At 38.3% G+C, this 26,189-nt stretch overlaps 2 protein-coding genes across 2 annotated transcripts; both read left to right on the top strand.

Moving 5' to 3' along the window:
• The first annotated feature begins 13,612 nt into the window (after positions 1-13,612).
• On the top strand, positions 13,613-16,222 carry LOC112097290. The gene is made up of 3 exons (XM_024182474.1): positions 13,613-14,373; positions 14,431-15,197; positions 15,312-16,222. Exons 1-3 carry the CDS (start codon positions 13,613-13,615, stop codon positions 16,220-16,222), a joined length of 2,439 nt encoding a protein of 812 aa, XP_024038242.1.
• Positions 16,223-22,058: 5,836 nt separating this feature from the next.
• On the top strand, positions 22,059-24,668 carry LOC112097289. Its single transcript, XM_024182473.1, has 3 exons — positions 22,059-22,819; positions 22,877-23,643; positions 23,758-24,668. The coding sequence occupies exons 1-3, from the start codon at positions 22,059-22,061 to the stop codon at positions 24,666-24,668; spliced, it is 2,439 nt and encodes an 812-aa protein (XP_024038241.1).
• Positions 24,669-26,189: the final 1,521 nt, after the last annotated feature.

Here is a 26,189-nt window from a genome sequence, read left to right as displayed (position 1 = left end):
CAGGATAGCCGTCACACAAAGAAACAACAGAGATAAAAAGAAAAGGAAGAGAATAAGAGAGAGTTGAGGGTTGCAGCAAGGGATTTCTAAGAAAAAGAATGAGCGATCACAAAAATCTAAAAGTGGGACGTCTTGTATTAGTGGAACTCAATTCCTCATCTTCATTTGCTTTTTTTCACCTCTCTATTGGAATGTATTTGATGGTAAAAACATGTGTTTTGACTGTTTTAGCACCTATTATTTGACTTCTGTGTTGCTTAGAATCTAATGTAGCTTAATGGTTAATGGTTATATCTCTATTTCGAATGACCACCCATTTAGTGGATACTAGCTAAAAAGGAGCCTAAAAAAGGTTTGACTTAGTGGAACAAATCAAGATAATACATGGTTTTAGATTGGGTTTCCTAAGTTGAGTTATTCTCGATTTGAATAAGGTCATGCTTAATCTAAGATTAGTGAAGACCTAGACATATGGATTCACCTTGTAGGGTAATTGGAACCTAAAACGCATAATGTTATATATAATGTTAGCATAGCATAGCAACTAGTCATTGTTAGGTTGCATATAGATATAAGATATCTAACATGCGATAGCTAAGGATGCATGAGAGATTCTACCCAATGTTGTAGCAGATGATGTAGCAACAGTCCTGTAATTTTTTTAAAAAAAAACAGTCAATACCATTAAGTGAGTTTAAGCACTTAACTACTCCTTTCCCATTGAATATATCTTTGTGTTTGCCCTAAGATTTTTCCTTATAGCATTTATTTTATTGCGTTGTTTTTAATTTTGTTAGGTCATTAATTTCATCCATTATTTTATTTTAATCAAACTGAAATTGCATTGTTAAGATTACTGTAGTAAGTCCTATAACATCAATTCCTGTGGAGACGATCTGAATACTTATCATTATATTACTTGATGTGTACTACTTGCACATTGACACCTACAGTAATACGCATCAACAAGAAGGTGTTGGGAAAATTCAGAAAAAAATTCTCTGGATAACATCTACTAAAGAATATACAATCATAGTTGCATAGAAAATCAATCGTAGCCCCTTTTTCACATAGAATTCTTCTAGCACCAAAGCTAGCCAAATTTTTGTTCCTAGTGTTGAAGTCTTTTGACAGAAAGGCAAACCTTGAGGGTCATTTGTACTACTATAAACATAAGATGTCTTTTGAGATAGATGATGAGTTGTTGCTGTGTGAGGAGTTCCTAACTCATCGAAGCATTGTTATCCTAGTTTAGGAGTCTACAACCAAACTCTATCAAAAGTTTTAAAGAGTAGAGTGCATAGTTTATAGCGCAGTATTACAAGTCCAAAGATAGTAAAAAAAAAAAAACTATTTTTAACTTTTTCTCTCTAAAACAAGGGCTAATTGAGAAGTCTGAAATGTTTTGGCATAATTGAATCAGAAATTGATCATGATTGGAAAGCATGACATTAAGATAGTTGCTCAAGCATATCGAAAAGTTGTACGAGTAGATACGAAGTATGGAATGCATTTGATCAAGAAATACCTAACCATAGAATTGATTAATTTGGAATCATAGAATATATCTGGCTAGAGGAAGATGATGCCCTTTAACAACATTATATAACTTTAGTCATAGGGAATTCAAACTATATGAACTACCTTCAAAGAGGATTGGCCAGTCGGACAACCACTACCACCCAATGGTGAAGCCACTCCTTGGCTATAAAGCATGATGAACTGTGGTTGGTATGATCGATCTCAAATCCAAAAATTTTCTGATGAAAACAGAGGAATGTTACTTCATTAAGAGGAATGAGAGATTTACAAATACAAGATTGCACTCCAAGACTCGATGCCTAGAACTAAACCAAGGGTTCCCTTTTATAGGCTCAAGGGATCCACTATTACACACTGTTTACATTATTAATCCTTATCACTAAGGAATCCACTTTACAACTCATCTCTTACTTTATGTCACACTCTAACTCTTATCCTTCTCTTTAAGGAGAGTATACAATACATACGAATACAATACATATATATTATTATCACCATTGCTTCCACTATAGGGTCCACTAAGCTTCTGCTATAGTCCAGAGTTGCCACTTGTTGGCGTGCTCCTCCCTGACCTGTGGTTCCATCGTTCTTCGGATGTTGCATCCATGTCATCTCCCATATTTGGCCATATGGGATCCTCTACGTTGTCCGATTGTGGGTTTAGTTCTGGTTGGGGCCATTCTTGGAGGTCTAGCCAATTAGCCATTTCTTCAAGTTCGTTCCTCCATCTGTCAATATCTGGAGTGTCTAGATAACTGACCTCTTTTGGCCTGCCATGTCGGATAAGGTAGTCGTTATACCTTTGCTGCATATCTGCTGCCTCCTCTTCTTCGCCATGAAGCTTGAGGTTTCTGATTTCCTCTCGGTAGTAGAGATTAGGAGTGCTACAGACCTGTGGGGATACTGGGCTATGGGTGTTGTACATGGGAACAGTCCTATATACCTGTGCTAACGCCCTTCTTGCATTCCAACAGCCTGTCCACATGGAGTCAATTTCTTCGTGGGAGTGATCATGCTGTATTACCTGGACCATGGACTGTTTGTATCTTCCCCAGATATCCGTTAGCTTCACAATCACTATTGTATTGTGAGTGATGTGATATCCATTGATTAGTTTTAGCGTTAGGATATCTTTGAAGATTGGAGCGAACATCCGGTCGAACCACCTTCCCTTGCCATATCTCCGGCTGGTGTGGATGAAGTTTGGCTCCAACAGTATTGCCACTGGGTAGATATTCAGCCAGTACCAAGTTATGTAATAGGCTTGTGGGGTTATGTCACAAATAACATAATGTCCCCAGTTGGAGTTCTCGTCTATTACATAGTAGAATGTGCAACCGATCTTGAAGACCGTTTCGTGTATCTAGTCAGGATTTAGATGCGGATCAAAAGCTCTCTGACATTTTTTATTGTGGGTAGGTCTGTGTTCTTGCATGGCCATGAGCTGCCATACCCGCCATATTAGAGCTTGATCTTCTGGATCATTTTTGTGACTGATGACTTTCTCAAAGATGTCTTCCTGTACTCTCGAAGGAAGCCACACAATGAACGTATTAAGATCTCTAAGAAAGTGTGCTCTAGTTTCATGGGCACTAGAGCTGCCTTCTTCCCATCTTTTAGGGAGGTTTCTTTTTCTTATCATGGTGATTGGTCTGAATAGGAAATCCACTACTGTGTGGATTCTCCTTTGATATGTCTCACTTCGAATTTGAATCTCGAGAGAGACTCAGAAAACCTTGCAAGTTGTGGATCTGGGATTTCTCCTTCTTTTCTTCTGAGTAGTCCCTGGAGGTACTTATAATATGTTTCAATCACAAAGGGAGTTAGTGAAAGAAAAAACTGGAACTTCTTAATCCCTTTGACGACTGCTAAGATCTCTTTCTTTGAGGAAGGGTAGTGGCTTTGAGCATCATTGAACTGGCCAGATTTATAACCACATACTTTCCTGTTTCCCCGTGCTCCCTCTATAATGGTCACTAGCATCTGTCTTTAAGATGAGCTGTCCGTTGTCAGGTATCTTTGATGGTGGAAGTGACTGACACTTTTGCTTTAAGTCTGTCACGACTTTAAGTGCTTGGATATCTGACTCGTCATCTTTGACAGGTTCTGTACACAGTCTGCTGCATAATTGATTATCCCGAGGAATTGCTGGATCTGCTTTCTGGTTGACAGCTGGTCTGGGAACTGGGATATTTTCTCAATAATGTGTGGCTGAGGAATGATGTATCCATGTTTGATGTGTAGTCCCAAAAAGTCTACCTCTTCAAGGCCTATCTTCATTTTTTATTCTGACAAGGCTAACCCATGTTTATAGGTTAGGGCTTTAAATTCAAATAGGTGCTCAGCATGTTCTTCTTCACTATTACTGAAGATGAGGGCATCGTCAATGTAGACAAGGCAGAATCTAGAAATAGATTTGTATACCTCATCCATTCTATTCTGGAATTCTAACGATGCATTCTTTAGGCCGAAAGGCATTACGTTCCACTCATAATGCCCATGGGGGACCACAAACGATGTTTTGAGTCTGTCTTCTTCCTTGATTCCAATCTGCCAAAAGCCTGACTTCATGTCAAACTTTGAAAACACCTTTGCTCCAGCTATGCGTTTCAAAAGGTGTGTCCTTTTTGGAATGGGGTACCTTATATCTTGCAAGCAATCATTCAGCTTCCTGTAGTCTATCACCAATCGCTTTTTCCCACGTATCTATTATGAATGCTTGTTGACATAAAATGCTGTGCTGGCCCAATGAGACTTAGAGGGCCTTATCAGCTTCAGATCCATAAGAGCTTGGATCTCTGTTTTGCACAGTTCTTCATCATGGGGCATGCTTGGATGAGAGGTTGTCTGGTGAGGCATGGTCCATCCATCTTTGTAGGATAGAGACACAAAATGTTGTTCTCTAGCCCAGAACTGATTGGGGACTTCTGCACACCATTCCAAGAGCTCCTTGATCTGGGGTTCATATTTATGGATAGGGTAATTTTTAATCTTTCCACCCTCTCCAAAAATGGAGTGTTTTTCAACCCATGGAACTTGGAAAACATGACTGGTACCATCCATAGGATTATGAATGGTGTATGAGAATCCTTTTGGGAAGAATGCAAAGGGAGCAACAAGACTTAAAAAGTCGGTGCCTAATAGGATGTCTTCGCCAGAATAATCAAAGGCAAAAAATCCATGCCTGATCATAAAAAGGTTGGATCTCTATAGGCCTGGTGATTTTATTACTGTAGAAGTTGCTGCCACTGGCTGATCCGAAGGAAACTTTTGTAGGAATGTAAAATTCCTTGGGAACACAAGCTTCTGGGATGAACGAGCACATTGCTCCAATATCAATGAGAGCAGTTAGTGCTACTTGGGAATCTTCTGTGGGTTTGAGGATGACTTTAATGTGTGGGCAGAAGAGAGAGGTTGGTTGCATCGCTAGATCAACCTGTAAAGGTTCTGTGACCACTAGTATAGGGTCGTCATCTTCCGAACTACCTTCATCACTGGTAGTTGTTTCATCTTCATCAGTGTCAGAGTACAGGTTGCTATCCAAGGTATAAACAGCTCCAAGCAGGCTATCTGACCATGTGTAGACTTCATCATAAAAATCCTCTTGTTGAATCATTTGGAGGAGTTTTGCAGGAAGTCTTTTCTTGGATTTGCACTGCTTGGCATAATGACCCTTTTTTCCACAGATTAAACATCTGCCTGAGCCTTTCTTCTGTTTTCGCCGTTTGATGAAGCGGTACTTCTTTCCTTTGTAAGGTTTCCAAGGCCGTTTCTCTTTTCTCCTTTTGCCAGTATTGCAAGAGCACATTTTGTCTGTATGTTAGCAACCAAATTTATTTGGTTCCTCATTGCAAAATTTTTGCAAAGAGGACTTTTCAAGGTGCTTCATGTGCTTCCTTAAATCTTGGGATTTGCAGTGGCTTTGGATTAATTCCATTGCTATTTGGTAGAGTTGGGCTAAGCTGAGCAATGATAGATCTATAATTGCATTAGCTTTGAACTTGGCTTCCATCATTTCTGCAACTGGTCCTAGCATGTTTAGCGCGAATGTTCTGTGAATGGTATCTGAAGTTTTTTGAAAGGTGTAGTATCACCTTTCTTGCTCTAGATAATATTCTTCCATTTTTCTGACATCACAGCACTTGTTTTGGAGAAATTGCTTTTTGCAACTTCTTCTTCTCTTGTGAACTGTCCTAAAAAATCTAAGGACAGATTTTCTAGGAGACTTCCACAAGGGTCATCCCTGCTTAGTATGTGTTCTCTTTCTTCTCTTGTGAGTTTTCTTCCCCACCATTGTCTTAGTGAACCGATGAATCCTGCTACGAGCTGCATAGCAGCTGATCTTCTGCTAAGTTGAGGGGCTCTTTAACATTCACCTTTGTTCCAAGCCACTATTTTTTTCAAAATAAGCCAATCTTTCCTTTGGCTTCATTCTGTCAATGCTCCAGAACATTTTCCTAGTTGTTAAGTGCCCAAGTTGTACTTTGGTTTCCCATTCTTCTCCTTGAGACACTTTATCTATATGTGGTGCCTGTTTTGCTGGATTAGAAGATTATACTCCAGAGGCCCCTGGTTGAGCAGTAAATTCCGGGGCAGTAAACTGCGTTGTTCCTAATGGATTTTGGGTTGGTACTTGTCTGTTAGGATCAGAAGTCTGACCATGTTCTTGTGCTGAGGCGGTCAATCTTGCTCGAGTATCCACATAGAATGGATTTGCAGGATTTGCTCTTTGCATGAGCTGTGAATAATTATACAAACCATTTAAGAAATCATCATAAGTTTTCTTATGCACAGGATCCTTCCTGGAAGGCAAGTGCAGAGCATACTTCCTTAAGTTTTCAAAATGAACAAATTCAATTCCTTTTCCTTTTTTTTTCTTTAGATCTTCATTTGCAGAGAGAGAGAAGGGAGTTTAGAATTTCATGGTTTATGAAAACACACAAGAGTTTATTTCTTCGAAAACTTCTATATCTTACAAGGGAGGGGAGAATTCTTTATATAAGAGAATTCTCAGGAAGATAGGATAGGACCCCTATCTTTTACAAAAGCAAAACTTTAATAATTATACAAGACAAAAGCATAAAGTGAATTACAACAAGACAAACTACTTTATGGAGAGCGGAGATTCATGTAGTCGTCTTCAGATGAGCTGTCGGTTTCATCGGGATCAGTGTCACGAGAGGTTGGTGGAAAAAAGGCTTTGGAGAGCTTTGGCTACTTACAATGGGGACCACGACAAGGTGGATAAGGGCAATCTCTTCGGCATCCTGGTTTGGAGGGTGATGACTGGGACTTGGGACTTGGCATTTGAGTGGCCTTGTCAACTTTGGAGGGTTGAGATGATGATCCTAGTTCATACATGGTTAGTTGTGGAAATTGTTGGAGATGTTGGCTGAGGGGAAGGAATTCTTCCCATGGGTCTTGGGAGTCTTGGTAAAGGAAGTCAGTGTAGTCTGATCGTTCTTCTTTAATGATGATGCCTGTGGACTTTGGTTTAGATATGGCGGAGGGAGTGGGGATCATGATGAGGTCATGTTGTGGACCTAAGGAGGTGTGGAAGATGTCTTTATGTGGCGGAGTTTGGTGGTTTAATTGACAAAGGTAGTTGTGCAGGGTGGATTGGATTTCATTGTCAATGACAGCTGAGTGAGGTGAGTCCAAAAGAGATTTGTGTATGGATGTTGGAAGTATGGCCTGTGAATGATAAATACTGATGTGAACAGTTGTGCTTCAGAGGTAGGCATACGTTCGAGATTGTAAATCTCAAATAGTTGCTGTAGCTTCTTTCTCCACCATGGTATTAGGGAGAACCATTCAAGTAATGTCCAGGTAAGAGAGGTGGCTTTGTCTGGATCAAGGAGATTGTTCAAAGTGGGAGTGACTAGTAGGACTAACTTGGTAGCATAAAGAACAGTTAGGCACCAAATGTACCATAACTCATCTTCAGTAATTTCACTGGATGGGGCAAGGGTTAAACCGGTAAGGAACAGATTTTCTGGGTGGAAGGTGGAAAATGGAAAGGAGTCTATTACAAGGTAGGCTTTCATGAAGAAGCGAAAAACAGCTTTCCTTGCAAACTCTTGGATGGCAAAGACAGAAGAAAAGTTTTTGTCAAAGGGAAAAGTTTTCTTGGTAAGAGCTTCTGGGGGTAGTGATGTAGCCATGGAGATGATCGGAAAGTAGTATGTTATAGAAAACAGGGTGAGAGGTGTTTCTGGTTTTGAGAGTCTGGAGAGCATATCAGGGATGAGATTCTGGGATCCCTTTATATGCTTAACCAAAAAGTCATATTTGGAAAACCAATCTTTTGATCTGAGTAACATTTTTTTGGGAACAGTTTTACCTTTGAAAATTGAGGATATTGGGAAAGGCTGAACTGTCCATTCGGATAAAAAAATGGTGTCCAATCAGATGACACTCAAACTTTTTGATGCCATTCTTTACCGCTGAAATTTCTTTGAACACGCTATGGTAATGCTTCTGTGTGTCAGAAAATTGTCCGCTAGCGTAAGCGATAAAGTGTTCTTTGCTGTTGATTTCTTCGAGGAGGATGGCACCCCAAGATTCATCACTTGCGTCTGTCTGCAATATGCGCTTTCCATCAGTAAGCAACTTTAAGGGAGGTGAATTTTGCACAATTTGCTTGAGAGTAGTGACAGCAGTTGTGTGGTCAGCATTCCACTCTGGGGGCTTCTTTTTCAATAAAGCTGAGAGGTGGCGAGTGTAGTGGTCTACATGTGGGATGAAATCACAGATGTAATTGATAATGCAGAGAAACTGTTGAACTTGCTTTTGGAAAGTTGCTGATCTGGAAAGTGAAGCAACTCTTGGGCAATATGCTTTCCTGGCTGATAATGACCATCTTTTATTATCATATCAAGGAATTCAATATTCTTTGTAGCAGTGGTGCTTTTCTTGGCCGATAACATGATTCCATGACTTTGGACAATATCATAGAATTGAGTTAACAACTGGTGATGTTCATCATGTGATCCTGAAAAAAGCAAGATATCATCAATGTAAATCAATGCATGAGGCAGGATAGGCTGGAAGATGGGGCAGTTTTGAGGCCGAAGGGCAGGACTGTCCATTGGAAATGGGCATTTGGGATACAAAAGGCAGTTTTGTAACGTTCAGAGGGTTCAATGCCTAATTGCCAAAAACCTGATTTTAAATTAAATTTTGAAAAGATTTGGGCATTTTTGAGAAAAGTGAACATGCTTTGTCGACGAAGTAAAGGAAACTTGTCATCTTGCAAAAACATGTTTAATGGCTGATAGTCAATGACTAGGCGTTTCTTTCCTCGGACAATTTCAAAATGCTTTTCAACATAAAAGGCTTGGCAAGCCCATTGAGAACTTGTGGGCTCGATTAGACCTTGGGCTAACAGTTGTGAACATTCCTTTTGAGCTAAGAGTAAATCAGAGGGACTCATTCCTGGGTGAGTAGCTTTGGTCGGGTTGATGTCTTCATTCAGTTTGAAAGGTAACTTAATAAAGAAAGACTTATTTTTCCACAATGGATTTGGATGGGTGAACTCAGTATGGGACTCTGGACAAAAACTCAAAAGTTTGGTTGAAATATCCTAGTAGGACTGGGGGGTATCAGACAGATTGTAGAGTTTCAGGATGTCTATGAAAGGTTTGAACATGGACTTGACTCAAATTCCAGTGGGAATGATTTGGAGGTGTTTAATTTGGTGAAGGATGTCAAAGCCTAACAAAATATCCTTATTAGGAAGAGTTGAACCGATAACCTTAGTCCAAATGACACAATTGGGGAAGATTTGAATACCAATAGGTTTTTTGGTAATCAAATAAGTGGTGAATAGTTTGCCATTGACGGCTTTGAAATGTTCTTCAAACTCTGTCCAGTATTGTGATGGAAGAATATGTGGGTTTAGCATGCTACGTTGGGCACCAGTGTCGATGAGACCAATTACTGGAATGGGCCTTTGGAATTTTGAGGGCAAGATCTGGAGTTTGATGGATGGTATGGGAACAGTAGTGTCAAGGGACAGTAACTGTTGGTGGAAAATTACTTGGGACTGATCACTGTCTGAGTCATCAGAAGAATTCTGCAGTGCGAACACTGTTTCATCATTGGGTTCATCTTGTTCAGAGAAATAGAATTCCAGTTCATCCTTTTCTGGAGAGTAATCTATAGTTGCTTGAAGATGCTCAACTCTCGTGTGTTTGAAGCAATAAAGTCGGTCACGCCATTTATAAGATGGAAGATCATCAAATGTGAACCATGGACCATTTGACGATTTCTGACTGGGTGGATTGGGCTGGGCCTGGGCTGGAGGGGGCTGGTTTGTGGCAAAAGATTCAGGCATTTCTTCTTCAACTTCTGAGGGAATATCAACATATGGTTCTGTATGAGAGGTTTGGCCTTGGGCAGGTTAATCAGGTTGAGCCATCAAGGACTGATTCAAAAGGTTTGGGCAGTTCAAGGTGACTAGTGGAGGTTATAGCTGAAGGGATAAAGGGTTTGGACACTACATTGCGTTGGGAATCAGTGTGGGTTTCTAAAGGAGGAAAAGAAGAAGAATAGTTTGAAGAAGTTTGGACACTACTTCAACTGATGTAGACAGGAAAGACTATCACCAGATGAAGTGCTGTTCTCTCAAAAGATGTCTTCATAGCCTCTCTTCTTTCTGAATTACAACCAGATCTTCAAAGAAAACTTACGGCCACTAATCTGAGCATAGCTGATATCTCTTTGGGAAAGATTTTTCAAACGGCCATGCTATCTCTTGATAAAATCTGTGAGCAAAAAGAATTCTTCAAAGATCTCATGGAAGATAAAAAATCCTTTTCTCAGGCTTGTCACAAACCTTATCGGTATTTCACAGAGTGTAAGGATGAAAAGAAATGTGTTTGTCCAACCACAAAGAAATGGCATTTCCAGAAACACTTCCACAAGAAATCATCCTCCAAAAAACCTTTTCGGTATTTCAAAAAGAAAGATGTTTCTCAGTACCGAAAGAAAAAATCCAACCGTTGTTTCGTCTGCAAGAAACGCGGTCACTTTGCCCGAAATTGTCCCCATAAATCTGCCAAAGTTGTTCGTCTTATCCAACATCTTCAACATTCTTCTCTATTATCTGAGAATGAGGATGTCGAATCAAATTTTTCAAAACAGTTAGCTCAAGATGACCAGACTGCTTTCCTCATAGCAGAATCCTCTAATTCTGAAGATATTTCCGTCATCTCTACAGTTCAAACTGTCAACCATGTTTCCACCATTCCTAGACCTTCTCTCAAGATGTCCATCCTTCCTTCTAAATTCCATAAACCTGTTCCTGTTATCGGGTTTATTGACACTGGTGCAGACACCAGTATGATTGATCATTCTGTTCTTCCATCAGACTGTTGGGAACACCATTCCAAACTTTTCAGAGCAGTTAATGATGAAACTTTTGAAACAACTTTGATTACCAAAAAACCCATTGGTATTCAAGTCTTTCCGAATTGTATAATTTGGAAAAAGATTGTAGCCTCCAAACTTCCAGATAAAGATTTACTCATAGGTTTTGACATTCTTCATTTGGTTAAAAACTTATTCCTCACCAGTTCTGGAGTTCGCTACAAACAAATATTCTTACCCTATATAGATATTCTTCGTCTATATGCCCTTTCAGAAACACCATCTCCATACAGTCATATCTCACAAAAGTTCTTAAAGTTATGTCCAGAAAGCCATTCACCGTTCCACTATCCTTCACCTCTTTGGAAAAATGCACAATTTTTCATTCACTTTCCCTTCAAACTCAATGAAGACATAAACCCCACAAAACCATCACACTATGTCTCCTTTAGACCTCTTGCTTGCCAAGCAAGAATGCTCTCAGTTACTCCAACAAGGCCTTATTGAGTCTATTGATTCAGATTGGGCTTGTCAAGCCTTTTATGTTGAAAAATGATCTGAATTAGTTCGTGGAAAAAAGAGATTAGTTATTGATTACTAGCCACTTAATTCTTTTCTTAAAGATGATAAGTTTCCCCTTCCAAAAATCCAGACCCTGTTTGTCCATCTTCAAGGGGCTCGTATCTTCTCTAAGTTCGATTTGAAAGTCGTTTTTTGGCAACTTGGTATTTTGATAAGTGCATATTTTTCATATATTTTGTTATTAATTTCTCTGTCTTTTTCTTGTTTTGATATTAAATATTCTAGTTATTTTAGTTAAATTTTAATTGAATAGGGAATTAATTAATATACATATTTTACCCTTTTGTTATATATTTACTAGTTATTTTTATTTCTTATTTTTAAGGGAATTAATTAGAGATTGTGAATAAAAAGGGCATGAAGAAGTTCAAATTGAGAAGGAATAAAGATTAAATTGGAAGACAAAAATACAGTCAAAAATTGATAAAACCGAGTGGAAGAAATCAAAGCAATTAATCCAATTGAGAAATGTTGAATAATTAAAAGATTTAATTTTTTCCAATTGGCAATTGGAGTACACGTGCATGGTATTGCAAAAGTGGAAAGCATTTAAACGGGCCCGCAATTGACTTTCAAAAGTTGGAATTAATGGCTTTTGGTGGAATTAGAATTGAAAAAGGATTTCTTTATTCTTGTTGGAGAAGAATTCGGTCAACTAACATTATAAAAGGAGATTGCAGCCGCTGGACAGAAGAGAGGAGGTGTGCAGATGCAATTCGGCAGCAAGAGAAAAATCAGCAGCTGGAATTCAATTGAAGAAAAAGGCAGCCTGAATTAATCTCCATGATTGGTTTTGTCAATTCTTTTATTCCCAATTCAATTATGTTAGGCTAAATTTTTATTTGGTTGAGGGTGAATTCAAAACCCTAAACATGCTATGCAATTAAATTTAAATTCTACCATTCAATTTATTTAATTGAGATTGTTTATGTTCTTCTATAATTAATGTTCATGGTTTGTTCTTGTTTTATTTGAGTGGTCAATTAGATAGGATTTGAATAAATTTTATTGCTAGATTAAAATTCTTGATCCGTAATTGTCTTGATATTTTAATCATTAGTAGCATGTTGGGATTAATGATTTCAATTGGAGAACATAACCTAGGTTAAATAATCCGAGCTTGTGTGTTTATTGCCTAGATCAACCTAATATCTTTATCTGTTTAATGCTTCCATTATCTTAAATTTAAAGAGCTTGTTTTAAATTATTTAATGGTTAGAGATTAGGTGAAGAGCTTATTTTGCCTAATGACACAGTAAGGAAAGATTGAGACTAACAGAGCTTATTGTTGTCTACGGTTGATAGTTTTAATATAAATTGATAATAGAATTGATATATTATGTGCATGTTTGGTGGTGGCGAATGATCCTTTAACCAAAGTTTTCATCATTATTATTTCTTTCTCCTTTAATTACAGTTTTTATTAAATTCTTGTTCGTAATTTTAATTTATTTATTTCTTACTATTTAGTTAAAAATTCATAAACCCCCCTTTTATTTTTAATTGGCATTTTTGTTAGTTAGATTAATTTATATTATTATTACTATTATTATTATTATTATTATTACTAGTACTATTATTTTATTTTAAATCTTGCTTTGGAGTTAATAATAAATATAACTAGCATAGTCTCTGTGGGATCGATCCTTACTCGCTCTGTACTAATTATTTATATTAGCGGTAAGGTTTTAAATTTGGTGCACCTTAACGACACTACCAAATTTTTGGCGCCGTTGCCGGGGACTAGCGTCTAGTTTGTTTATTATCACTCGTTTTACTTTTATTTTTATTTTTTATTTTTTTTATTTCTTTTCTCATTTTATTTATTTATTTTATTTTAATTAGTTATTTTTTTGTTCTATATTTAGATTTTCATGAGCATAGAGGACATTCGATTGAAACTCGAACAACTTAGAGCAACCTCATCATATTCAGAACTCGATTTTGCCATCCACATTCCACTCCCGAAGACAGAACCAAGCAGCCCAGAACCCGAACCAATGGCTCAGAATAACAACCGAACACTTAAAGAGTTGGCAGCTCCTAACTTGGACCAGCAAAACCCTTATGCATTGAGAATCCAAACCCTCAGGTAAACTTTGAACTCAAATCTGGGATGATTCATCTTCTTCCTACTTTTCATGGTCTTGCAGGAGAGGATCCAAATAAGCACTTGAAGGAGTTCCATGTGGTCTGCTCCACAATGAAACCAACCGGAGTTTCTGAAGAGCAAGTTAAGCTAATGGCCTTCCCATTCTCTTTGGCGGATTCAGCCAAGGAATGGTTTTACTATCTTCCCTCCGGTACTGTCACTACATGGAATGAGATGCGTCAGCTATTTTTGGAGAAATATTTTCCAGCATCAAAAGCTGGCAGCATTCGAAAAGAAATTTGTGGAATCCGACAGTATAATGGAGAGCCGCTCTACGACTATTGGGAACGATTCAAAAAGCTATGTGCTAGTTGCCCCCACCATCAGATAAGTGATCAACTTCTTATTCAATACTTTTATGAGAGTCTACTGCCTATGGATAGGAGTATGATTGATGCTGCTAGTGGAGGAGCACTCATGGATAAGACACCAGAAGCAGCCCGAAATCTCATTGCTAACATGGCTGCTAATTCCCAACAGTTCAACACTAGGAACGATCTATTGCCGCCACCTAAGCGAGTCAATGAAGTAAGTACTACTTCTCTAGAAAAACAAGTTTCAAATCTTACTTCTTTGGTGCAACAATTATCTCTAGGGCAACAAATGAGACCGTGTGGCATATGTTCTATGGTCGGACATGCGACTGACATGTGCCCTGCCATCCAAGAGGGTTCACATGAGCAGGCCAACGCAGTTGAGGGGTTCCTAGGCCAACCAAGACAAAGGTATGATCCCTACTCTAATTTTTACAATGAAGGGTAGAAGGATCACCCTAATTTTAGGTATGGGAACCAACAACATGGCATTTCTAATGTGGCACCGTCTCGACCACCGGGCTACCCCCAACACCGGGTGCAACAGCCTTACCAAGTTCGGCCACCTCCACCTCCTCAAAATCAAGGTACGTCTTTGGAAGATCTTGTAAAAGCTCTCGCTACTAACTCTATGCAATTCCAACAAACTACCCAGACACAGCTCCAACATTTGGAGAATCAAATTGGCCAACTGGCTACATCTATGAGTAGGATAGAGGGTAGAACTTCAGGAAAGTTACCTTCTCAACCAGAAATTAATCTAAAGGAGAATGCTAGTGTTATGTCTCTTAGGAGCGGAAAGCAATTGGAACCATTATTAGCTAAACCATCAAAAGTATCCACAACATCAGCGCCCTCTGTGACCAATTCCTCACCTGAGGCTCTTCCTTTAACAAGGAAAGATGATTCCCACTCGACATTGCCAGTCGATCCATCTGGCCAGGTAAGTATCCCCTCACCTCGAATTAAGACTCTCTCCATTCCTCCACTATTTCCTAGCAGATTTAAACAATCCAAGAAAGAGGAGCAAGAAAAAGGGATCCTTGAGACCTTTCGTAAAGTAGAGGTAAATATTCCTCTACTTGATGCTATTAAACAAGTGCCGCGTTATGCAAAGTTTTTGAAGGAATTATGCAGCAACAAGCGAAAGTTGAGCGGTAACGAAAAGGTAAGTGTTGGAGAGAATGTTTCTGCTGTACTTCAAAGAAAACTTCCGCCTAAGTGCAAGGATCCAGGTACTTTCACTATCCCTTGCACTATTGGTAATACCAGATTCGAAAGATGTATGTTAGATTTAGGGGCCTCAATTAATGTTATGCCATATTCAATTTATAACTCCTTGAATTTAGGTCCAATGGAAGAAGCTGGTATAATTATTCAATTGGCTGACAGATCTAATGCTTACCTGAAGGAGGTTATGGAAGATGTTCTTGTGCAGGTCAATGAATTAGTCTTTCCAGCTGATTTTTATATCCTTGAAATGGAGGATGAGTTGTCGCCTAATCCCATTCCTATTCTGTTGGGGCGGCCATTTCTTAAGACAGCCCGAACCAAGATTGATGTTCATGATGGAACCCTCACAATGGAATTAGATGGTGAAGTGATCCGCTTCAATATTTTTGAGGCAATGAGGTATCCTAGTGATGTACATTCTGTCTTTGCCATAGATGATATTAATACTTTGGTGCAGGATTTCTTTGAATTATCCGGTAATGACAGTTTTGAAATTGCCATAAGCAAAAATCTTACGAAAGATGATTCTAAGGAACATGCAAATTTGATAAAGTTGGATGATGAGGTAGAGGAAGCTATGGCGATCTTAGATGGAGCAGTCACATTATGCACCAATGGGTATAGTGTTTCTTACCTTGAATTGCCTTTATTAAACGAGAAATTTTTACCTTCAATTGTGCAGGCACCTACCGTAGAACTTAAACCACTCCCAGAACACCTGCAATATATTTACTTGGGTGAGAATGAAACACTTCCAGTCATAATTACTAAAACCCTCACCCCAGTTCAACAAGAAAAGTTAATTCGGGTGCTTCGGGATCACAAGACGGCGATTGGCTGGACCATTGCCGACATTAAGGGAATTAGTCCTTCCATGTGCATGCATCGTATTTTGCTAGAGGAAGGGTCTAAACCAACGAGAGATGCACAATGCCGCCTTAATCCACCAATGATGGAAGTCGTAAAAAAGGAGATACTGAAACTCCTTAATATGGGGATTATTTATCCCATTTCTGATAGTAAATGAGTGAGTCCTGTGCAGGTAGTTCAAAAAAAATCAGGCATCACAGTGGTCAAGAATGAAGAAAACAAGCTTGTGCCAACTAGAGTTCAACTGGGTGGAGAGTTTGTATTGACTATCATAAACTGAATGCAGCCACTCGCAAGGATCATTTTCCTTTGCCATTCATTGATCAAATGCTTGAAAGGTTAAGTGGTCACTCTCATTATTGTTTTCTTGATGGTTACTCAGGTTATAATCAGATCGTTATCGCTCCGGAAGACCAAGAGAAAATGACATTCACATGCCCCTTCGGAACATTTGCTTACCGACGCATGCCGTTTGGTCTCTGTAATGCTCCTGCCACTTTCCAAATGTGTATGATGAGTATTTTTTCTGATTATGTGGAGAACATCATTGAGATATTTATAGATGATTTTACAGTTTATGGTAATTCTCTTGATAAATGTTTAGATAACCTTACACTTGTTCTTAAACGATGCATTGACACTAACCTTGTGCTTAAGTGGGAAAAATGTCATTTTATGGTTAATCAAGGTATTGTACTAGGTCATGTTATTTTTGAAAAGGGGATTGAAGTTGATAAATCTAAAATAGATCTTATACGCTCCTTACCGCCTCCCACTAGTGTGAGGCAGATTCGTTCTTTTCTTGGTCATGCAGGTTTCTATCGCAGGTTTATCAAGGACTTCTCCAAGATAGCTTTACCTCTCTGCAACTTACTTCAAAAGGATGCAACGTTTGACTTCAATGAAGAGTGCCAAAGAGCTTTTAAGAAGTTAAAAGAGGTTTTGACATCGGCCCCTGTGATTCAACCACCAAACTGGGATTTACCATTTGGGATTATGTGTGATGCCAGTGACTATGCTGTTGGAGCCGTGTTGGGCCAGCGTGTGGGCAAGCTTCCTCATGTCATCTATTATGCCTCTCGTACATTGAATGATGCACAACTTAACTACTCCACCACAGAGAAAGAACTTTTAGCAGTTATCTTTGCCTTAGAGAAATTTCGTTCTTATTTAATTGGATCTAAGGTAATCGTTTACTCTGACCATGCAGGTATTAGGTACTTGCTCACCAAAAAGGATGCCAAGCCGCGCCTTATTCGATGGATACTTCTATTGCAAGAATTTGACTTAGAGGTTCTAGATAAGAGAGGTTCTGAGAATTTGGTGGCAGATCATTTAAGTCGACTTACCTATAACAAAGATGCTCTTCCATTGCATGAGAACTTTCCAGATGAGCAGTTATTACATGTAGGTATAGTTACTCCTTGGTATGCAGATATTGTCAATTACTTGGTTACCCGGACAGTATCGAAAGAGATAACCCGTGCACAAAAGGCTAAGATCAAGAGTGATGCCAAGTATTATGTGTGGGATGAGCCATACTTGTGGAAGCATTGTTCTGATCAAGTTATTAGAAGGTACGTACCCGAAACTGAATTTACTTTTATTCTCACATTTTGTCATACTTTGGCTTGTGGAGGACATTTTGGACCAAATAGAACAGCCCTTAAGGTACTTGCGAGCAGTTTTTATTGGCCATCACTATTTAAGGACGCATATTTGTTTTACAAATCTTGTGATCGTTGTCAGAGAACAGGTAATTTGGGACCTAGAAATCAGATGCCACAATCTCCCATTCTTATAGTTGAGATTTTTGATGTTTGGGGCATCGACTTCATGGGACCATTTCCTTTATCATTTGGTAATCTCTATATTGTTCTTGCGGTTGATTATGTTTCAAAATGGGTGGAAGCAAAAGCCACCCGAACTAACGATTCTAAGGTTGTGGTAGATTTTATAAAGAGTAACATCTTTACAAGGTTTGGAACACCAAAGGCAATTATCAACGACAGAGGCACTCACTTTTGTAACAGGCCAATAGAAGCCCTCTTTCGAAAATACAACATCACTCACAAGGTATCTACATCTTACCATCCCCAAACTAGTGGGCAAGTTGAGGTGTCTAATAGGGAAGTGAAATCAATCCTTGAAAAGACGGTTAATCCGAATAGAAAGGACTGGAGCCTACGGCTTGATGATGCACTTTGGGCATATAGGACCGCATATAAAACTCCTATCGGTATGTCACCCTACAGGTTGGTATATGGTAAGCCTTGTCATCTTCCAGTGGAACTTGAATATAAAGCATGGTGGGCTGTGAAGCAATGTAACATGGAACTGGACACCGCCGGCCAACACAGAAAGCTCCAATTACAAGAATTAGAGGAAATTCGAAATGATGCCTATGAGAGTTCACGAATCTATAAGGAAAAGACTAAGGTTTTTCATGACAAGCAGATCTTGAGAAAGAATTTTAAAGTTGGACAGAAAGTTTTGCTATTTCATTCTCGCCTTAAGTTGTTTCCAGGTAAGTTACGTTCTCGATGGGTTGGGCCTTTTGTTGTTATTAATGTTTTTCATCATGGTGCAGTTGACATCAGGAGCTTAAAGACAGGTAAAGAGTTCAAAGTTAATGGTCATAGGTTGAAGCCTTACTATGAAAATTTTCAAACACTCAATGTAGAGGAGGCTCCACTTTATGAACCTGCGTACATTGATGAGTGAAACTTGAGAACCAAGTCAGGCTGAGGACAATAAACCAAGCGCTTATTGGGAGGCAACCCAATGGCTGAAGAAAAGATTTTGAGAGCACGCCATAACAGATTTGATTTTTCTCCCTCTCATTCTTATTTACTTTACCTACGTTGTGTTGAATTTTGTTTCTTTCTGTTTGTGTGTCTCATCTCATTTCCCCATGTTTAATTCTTTCTTTTGTTAGCTTAGGCTTACATTGAGGACAATGTACGAATTAAGTGTGGGAGGGTGGATTTCGAACTTAGTTTTTGTTGCTTTGTCTTTTTCTTTTTTTTAAAAAAAACAAAAAAAATCATTGTTTTCAATATTAGCCAGTGATAAGAATTTGATTGACAATGAATATGGCTTTTAGAAAGGGTTGAATATTACCTTAGTTTATACTTAATTCTTGTGTTGATTTCCTCTTAATTGAGATTCTTTAAACCATGAGCACTAATATCAATTCTTTCATAATTTGGACTTAGAATTTGAGATTGACGCAGCCTGAATTGAGAATTTTAGATTGAGTAAATGATTGTTTGTCTTGATTCTTATCTCCACAATACAGTGTAGTATACACAGGCACCATAGTCAGAAATAGCTACCTATAACCCTTAAGTGTGAACCTATCCTTGAGTAATTTGGGCCTATGTACCACCAGTATGTAGAGGATAATCTACCATGAGAAGAAGGCTACCTTAAGGGGTAGAGTGAAAGCTCCTGACTAAAAAAAAAAAAAAAAAAGAACTTCAAAAGAAAATGCACACAAATGCCTGTAAAAGAAGAAGAGAAAAAAATTGGAGATCAAGATGATAAGATTAGTTTGACCTACTATTTTCTTTGTTTGAGGCAAAGAATTTTCTTTGTTTGAGGCAAAGGCTGTTGACATTGAAGATTTTGGGAATGAATTTTAATTGAATTGATTCGCACACACACTATGAGAATCAAAAGAGAGATAGGATTGACTATTGAATTAAAGTTAGAACTTTGATAATATTTGAAATTTTCTTTGAGCTATATGACTTATACAATCTTTGAGGCTATTTTTATTCTAAATTCTTTTGTTCTTTGTTCTAAAAAAAAATAAAAAATTGCAATGATGTTTGTGGGTATCATCGCTGAAGCCCTCACGAGACTATAACTCGTCTACTAGGGCCGCCTAGGGGTTTAAAGGCTTGTTGCATACGCTAAATGCAATCGTGATTTCCTACGAAAGTGGACTAGTTTAGGTTTTCTTTTTATTTTTGTTCTAGGTTTGCTCGAGGACGAGCAAAGAGTAAGTGTGGGGGAATTTGATAAGTGCATATTTTTCATATATTTTGTTATTAATTTCTCTGTCTTTTTCTTGTTTTGATCTTAAATATTCTAGTTATTTTAGTTAAATTTTAATTGAATAGGGAATTAATTAATATACATATTTTACCCTTTTGTTATATATTTACTAGTTATTTTTATTTCTTATTTTTAAGGGAATTAATTAGAGATTGTGAATAAAAAGGGCATGAAGAAGTTCAAATTGAGAAGGAATAAAGATTAAATTGGAAGACAAAAATACAGTCAAAAATTGATAAAACCGAGTGGAAGAAATCAAAGCAATTAATCCAATTGAGAAATGTTGAATAATTAAAAGATTTAATTTTTTCCAATTGGCAATTGGAGTACACGTGCATGGTATTGCAAAAGTGGAAAGCATTTAAACGGGCCCGCAATTGACTTTCAAAAGTTGGAATTAATGGCTTTTGGTGGAATTAGAATTGAAAAAGGATTTCTTTATTCTTGTTGGAGAAGAATTCGGTCAACTAACATTATAAAAGGAGATTGCAGCCGTTGGACAGAAGAGAGGAGGTGTGCAGATGCAATTCGGCAGCAAGAGAAAAATCAGCAGCTGGAATTCAATTGAAGAAAAAGGCAGCCTGAATTAATCTCCATGATTGGTTTTGTCAATTCTTTTATTCCCAATTCAATTATGTTAGGCTAAATTTTTATTTGGTTGAGGGTGAATTCAAAACCCTAAACATGCTATGCAATTAAATTTAAATTCTACCATTCAATTTATTTAATTGGGATTGTTTATGTTCTTCTATAATTAATGTTCATGGTTTGTTCTTGTTTTATTTGAGTGGTCAATTAGATAGGATTTGAATAAATTTTATTGCTAGATTAAAATTCTTGATCCGTAATTGTCTTGATATTTTAATCATTAGTAGCATGTTGGAATTAATGATTTCAATTGGAGAACATAACCTAGGTTAAATAATCCGAGCTTGTGTGTTTATTGCCTAGATCAACCTAATATCTTTATCTGTTTAATGCTTCCATTATCTTAAATTTAAAGAGCTTGTTTTAAATTATTTAATGGTTAGAGATTAGGTGAAGAGCTTATTTTGCCTAATGACACAGTAAGGAAAGATTGAGACTGACAGAGCTTATTGTTGTCTACGGTTGATAGTTTTAATATAAATTGATAATAGAATTGATATATTATGTGCATGTTTGGTGGTGGCGAATGATCCTTTAACCAAAGTTTTCATCATTATTATTTCTTTCTCCTTTAATTACAGTTTTTATTAAATTCTTGTTCGTAATTTTAATTTATTTATTTCTTACTATTTAGTTAAAAATTCATAAACCCCCCTTTTATTTTTAATTGGCATTTTTGTTAGTTAGATTAATTTATATTATTATTACTATTATTATTATTATTATTATTACTAGTACTATTATTTTATTTTAAATCTTGCTTTGGAGTTAATAATAAATATAACTAGCATAGTCTCTGTGGGATCGATCCTTACTCGCTCTGTACTAATTATTTATATTAGCGGTAAGGTTTTAAATTTGGTGCACCTTAACGACACTACCAAATTTTTGGCGCCGTTGCCGGGGACTAGCGTCTAGTTTGTTTATTATCACTCGTTTTACTTTTATTTTTATTTTTTATTTTTTTTATTTCTTTTCTCATTTTATTTATTTATTTTATTTTAATTAGTTATTTTTTTGTTCTATATTTAGATTTTCATGAGCATAGAGGACATTCGATTGAAACTCGAACAACTTAGAGCAACCTCATCATATTCAGAACTCGATTTTGCCATCCACATTCCACTCCCGAAGACAGAACCAAGCAGCCCAGAACCCGAACCAATGGCTCAGAATAACAACCGAACACTTAAAGAGTTGGCAGCTCCTAACTTGGACCAGCAAAACCCTTATGCATTGAGAATCCAAACCCTCAGGTAAACTTTGAACTCAAATCTGGGATGATTCATCTTCTTCCTACTTTTCATGGTCTTGCAGGAGAGGATCCAAATAAGCACTTGAAGGAGTTCCATGTGGTCTGCTCCACAATGAAACCAACCGGAGTTTCTGAAGAGCAAGTTAAGCTAATGGCCTTCCCATTCTCTTTGGCGGATTCAGCCAAGGAATGGTTTTACTATCTTCCCTCCGGTACTGTCACTACATGGAATGAGATGCGTCAGCTATTTTTGGAGAAATATTTTCCAGCATCAAAAGCTGGCAGCATTCGAAAAGAAATTTGTGGAATCCGACAGTATAATGGAGAGCCGCTCTACGACTATTGGGAACGATTCAAAAAGCTATGTGCTAGTTGCCCCCACCATCAGATAAGTGATCAACTTCTTATTCAATACTTTTATGAGAGTCTACTGCCTATGGATAGGAGTATGATTGATGCTGCTAGTGGAGGAGCACTCATGGATAAGACACCAGAAGCAGCCCGAAATCTCATTGCTAACATGGCTGCTAATTCCCAACAGTTCAACACTAGGAACGATCTATTGCCGCCACCTAAGCGAGTCAATGAAGTAAGTACTACTTCTCTAGAAAAACAAGTTTCAAATCTTACTTCTTTGGTGCAACAATTATCTCTAGGGCAACAAATGAGACCGTGTGGCATATGTTCTATGGTCGGACATGCGACTGACATGTGCCCTGCCATCCAAGAGGGTTCACATGAGCAGGCCAACGCAGTTGAGGGGTTCCTAGGCCAACCAAGACAAAGGTATGATCCCTACTCTAATTTTTACAATGAAGGGTAGAAGGATCACCCTAATTTTAGGTATGGGAACCAACAACATGGCATTTCTAATGTGGCACCGTCTCGACCACCGGGCTACCCCCAACACCGGGTGCAACAGCCTTACCAAGTTCGGCCACCTCCACCTCCTCAAAATCAAGGTACGTCTTTGGAAGATCTTGTAAAAGCTCTCGCTACTAACTCTATGCAATTCCAACAAACTACCCAGACACAGCTCCAACATTTGGAGAATCAAATTGGCCAACTGGCTACATCTATGAGTAGGATAGAGGGTAGAACTTCAGGAAAGTTACCTTCTCAACCAGAAATTAATCTAAAGGAGAATGCTAGTGTTATGTCTCTTAGGAGCGGAAAGCAATTGGAACCATTATTAGCTAAACCATCAAAAGTATCCACAACATCAGCGCCCTCTGTGACCAATTCCTCACCTGAGGCTCTTCCTTTAACAAGGAAAGATGATTCCCACTCGACATTGCCAGTCGATCCATCTGGCCAGGTAAGTATCCCCTCACCTCGAATTAAGACTCTCTCCATTCCTCCACTATTTCCTAGCAGATTTAAACAATCCAAGAAAGAGGAGCAAGAAAAAGGGATCCTTGAGACCTTTCGTAAAGTAGAGGTAAATATTCCTCTACTTGATGCTATTAAACAAGTGCCGCGTTATGCAAAGTTTTTGAAGGAATTATGCAGCAACAAGCGAAAGTTGAGCGGTAACGAAAAGGTAAGTGTTGGAGAGAATGTTTCTGCTGTACTTCAAAGAAAACTTCCGCCTAAGTGCAAGGATCCAGGTACTTTCACTATCCCTTGCACTATTGGTAATACCAGATTCGAAAGATGTATGTTAGATTTAGGGGCCTCAATTAATGTTATGCCATATTCAATTTATAACTCCTTGAATTTAGGTCCAATGGAAGAAGCTGGTATAATTATTCAATTGGCTGACAGATCTAATGCTTACCTGAAGGAGGTTATGGAAGATGTTCTTGTGCAGGTCAATGAATTAGTCTTTCCAGCTGATTTTTATATCCTTGAAATGGAGGATGAGTTGTCGCCTAATCCCATTCCTATTCTGTTGGGGCGGCCATTTCTTAAGACAGCCCGAACCAAGATTGATGTTCATGATGGAACCCTCACAATGGAATTAGATGGTGAAGTGATCCGCTTCAATATTTTTGAGGCAATGAGGTATCCTAGTGATGTACATTCTGTCTTTGCCATAGATGATATTAATACTTTGGTGCAGGATTTCTTTGAATTATCCGGTAATGACAGTTTTGAAATTGCCATAAGCAAAAATCTTACGAAAGATGATTCTAAGGAACATGCAAATTTGATAAAGTTGGATGATGAGGTAGAGGAAGCTATGGCGATCTTAGATGGAGCAGTCACATTATGCACCAATGGGTATAGTGTTTCTTACCTTGAATTGCCTTTATTAAACGAGAAATTTTTACCTTCAATTGTGCAGGCACCTACCGTAGAACTTAAACCACTCCCAGAACACCTGCAATATATTTACTTGGGTGAGAATGAAACACTTCCAGTCATAATTACTAAAACCCTCACCCCAGTTCAACAAGAAAAGTTAATTCGGGTGCTTCGGGATCACAAGACGGCGATTGGCTGGACCATTGCCGACATTAAGGGAATTAGTCCTTCCATGTGCATGCATCGTATTTTGCTAGAGGAAGGGTCTAAACCAACGAGAGATGCACAATGCCGCCTTAATCCACCAATGATGGAAGTCGTAAAAAAGGAGATATTGAAACTCCTTAATATGGGGATTATTTATCCCATTTCTGATAGTAAATGAGTGAGTCCTGTGCAGGTAGTTCAAAAAAAATCAGGCATCACAGTGGTCAAGAATGAAGAAAACAAGCTTGTGCCAACTAGAGTTCAACTGGGTGGAGAGTTTGTATTGACTATCATAAACTGAATGCAGCCACTCGCAAGGATCATTTTCCTTTGCCATTCATTGATCAAATGCTTGAAAGGTTAAGTGGTCACTCTCATTATTGTTTTCTTGATGGTTACTCAGGTTATAATCAGATCGTTATCGCTCCGGAAGACCAAGAGAAAATGACATTCACATGCCCCTTCGGAACATTTGCTTACCGACGCATGCCGTTTGGTCTCTGTAATGCTCCTGCCACTTTCCAAATGTGTATGATGAGTATTTTTTCTGATTATGTGGAGAACATCATTGAGATATTTATAGATGATTTTACAGTTTATGGTAATTCTCTCGATAAATGTTTAGATAACCTTACACTTGTTCTTAAACGATGCATTGACACTAACCTTGTGCTTAAGTGGGAAAAATGTCATTTTATGGTTAATCAAGGTATTGTACTAGGTCATGTTATTTTTGAAAAGGGGATTGAAGTTGATAAATCTAAAATAGATCTTATACGCTCCTTACCGCCTCCCACTAGTGTGAGGCAGATTCGTTCTTTTCTTGGTCATGCAGGTTTCTATCGCAGGTTTATCAAGGACTTCTCCAAGATAGCTTTACCTCTCTGCAACTTACTTCAAAAGGATGCAACGTTTGACTTCAATGAAGAGTGCCAAAGAGCTTTTAAGAAGTTAAAAGAGGTTTTGACATCGGCCCCTGTGATTCAACCACCAAACTGGGATTTACCATTTGGGATTATGTGTGATGCCAGTGACTATGCTGTTGGAGCCGTGTTGGGCCAGCGTGTGGGCAAGCTTCCTCATGTCATCTATTATGCCTCTCGTACATTGAATGATGCACAACTTAACTACTCCACCACAGAGAAAGAACTTTTAGCAGTTATCTTTGCCTTAGAGAAATTTCGTTCTTATTTAATTGGATCTAAGGTAATCGTTTACTCTGACCATGCAGCTATTAGGTACTTGCTCACCAAAAAGGATGCCAAGCCGCGCCTTATTCGATGGATACTTCTATTGCAAGAATTTGACTTAGAGGTTCTAGATAAGAGAGGTTCTGAGAATTTGGTGGCAGATCATTTAAGTCGACTTACCTATAACAAAGATGCTCTTCCATTGCATGAGAACTTTCCAGATGAGCAGTTATTACATGTAGGTATAGTTACTCCTTGGTATGCAGATATTGTCAATTACTTGGTTACCCGGACAGTATCGAAAGAGATAACCCGTGCACAAAAGGCTAAGATCAAGAGTGATGCCAAGTATTATGTGTGGGATGAGCCTACTTGTGGAAGCATTGTTCTGATCAAGTTATTAAAAAGTGCGTACCCGAAACTAAATTTACTTCTATTCTCACATTTTGTCATACTTTGGCTTGTGGAGGACATTTTGGACCAATAAAAACAGCCCTTAAGGTACTTGC

Source organism: Citrus clementina, unplaced genomic scaffold (assembly GCF_000493195.1).
Source record: "Citrus clementina cultivar Clemenules unplaced genomic scaffold, Citrus_clementina_v1.0 scaffold_6, whole genome shotgun sequence".
Classification (NCBI taxonomy): domain Eukaryota; kingdom Viridiplantae; phylum Streptophyta; class Magnoliopsida; order Sapindales; family Rutaceae; genus Citrus; species Citrus x clementina.
This window is presented reverse-complemented; position numbering and strand designations above follow the sequence as displayed.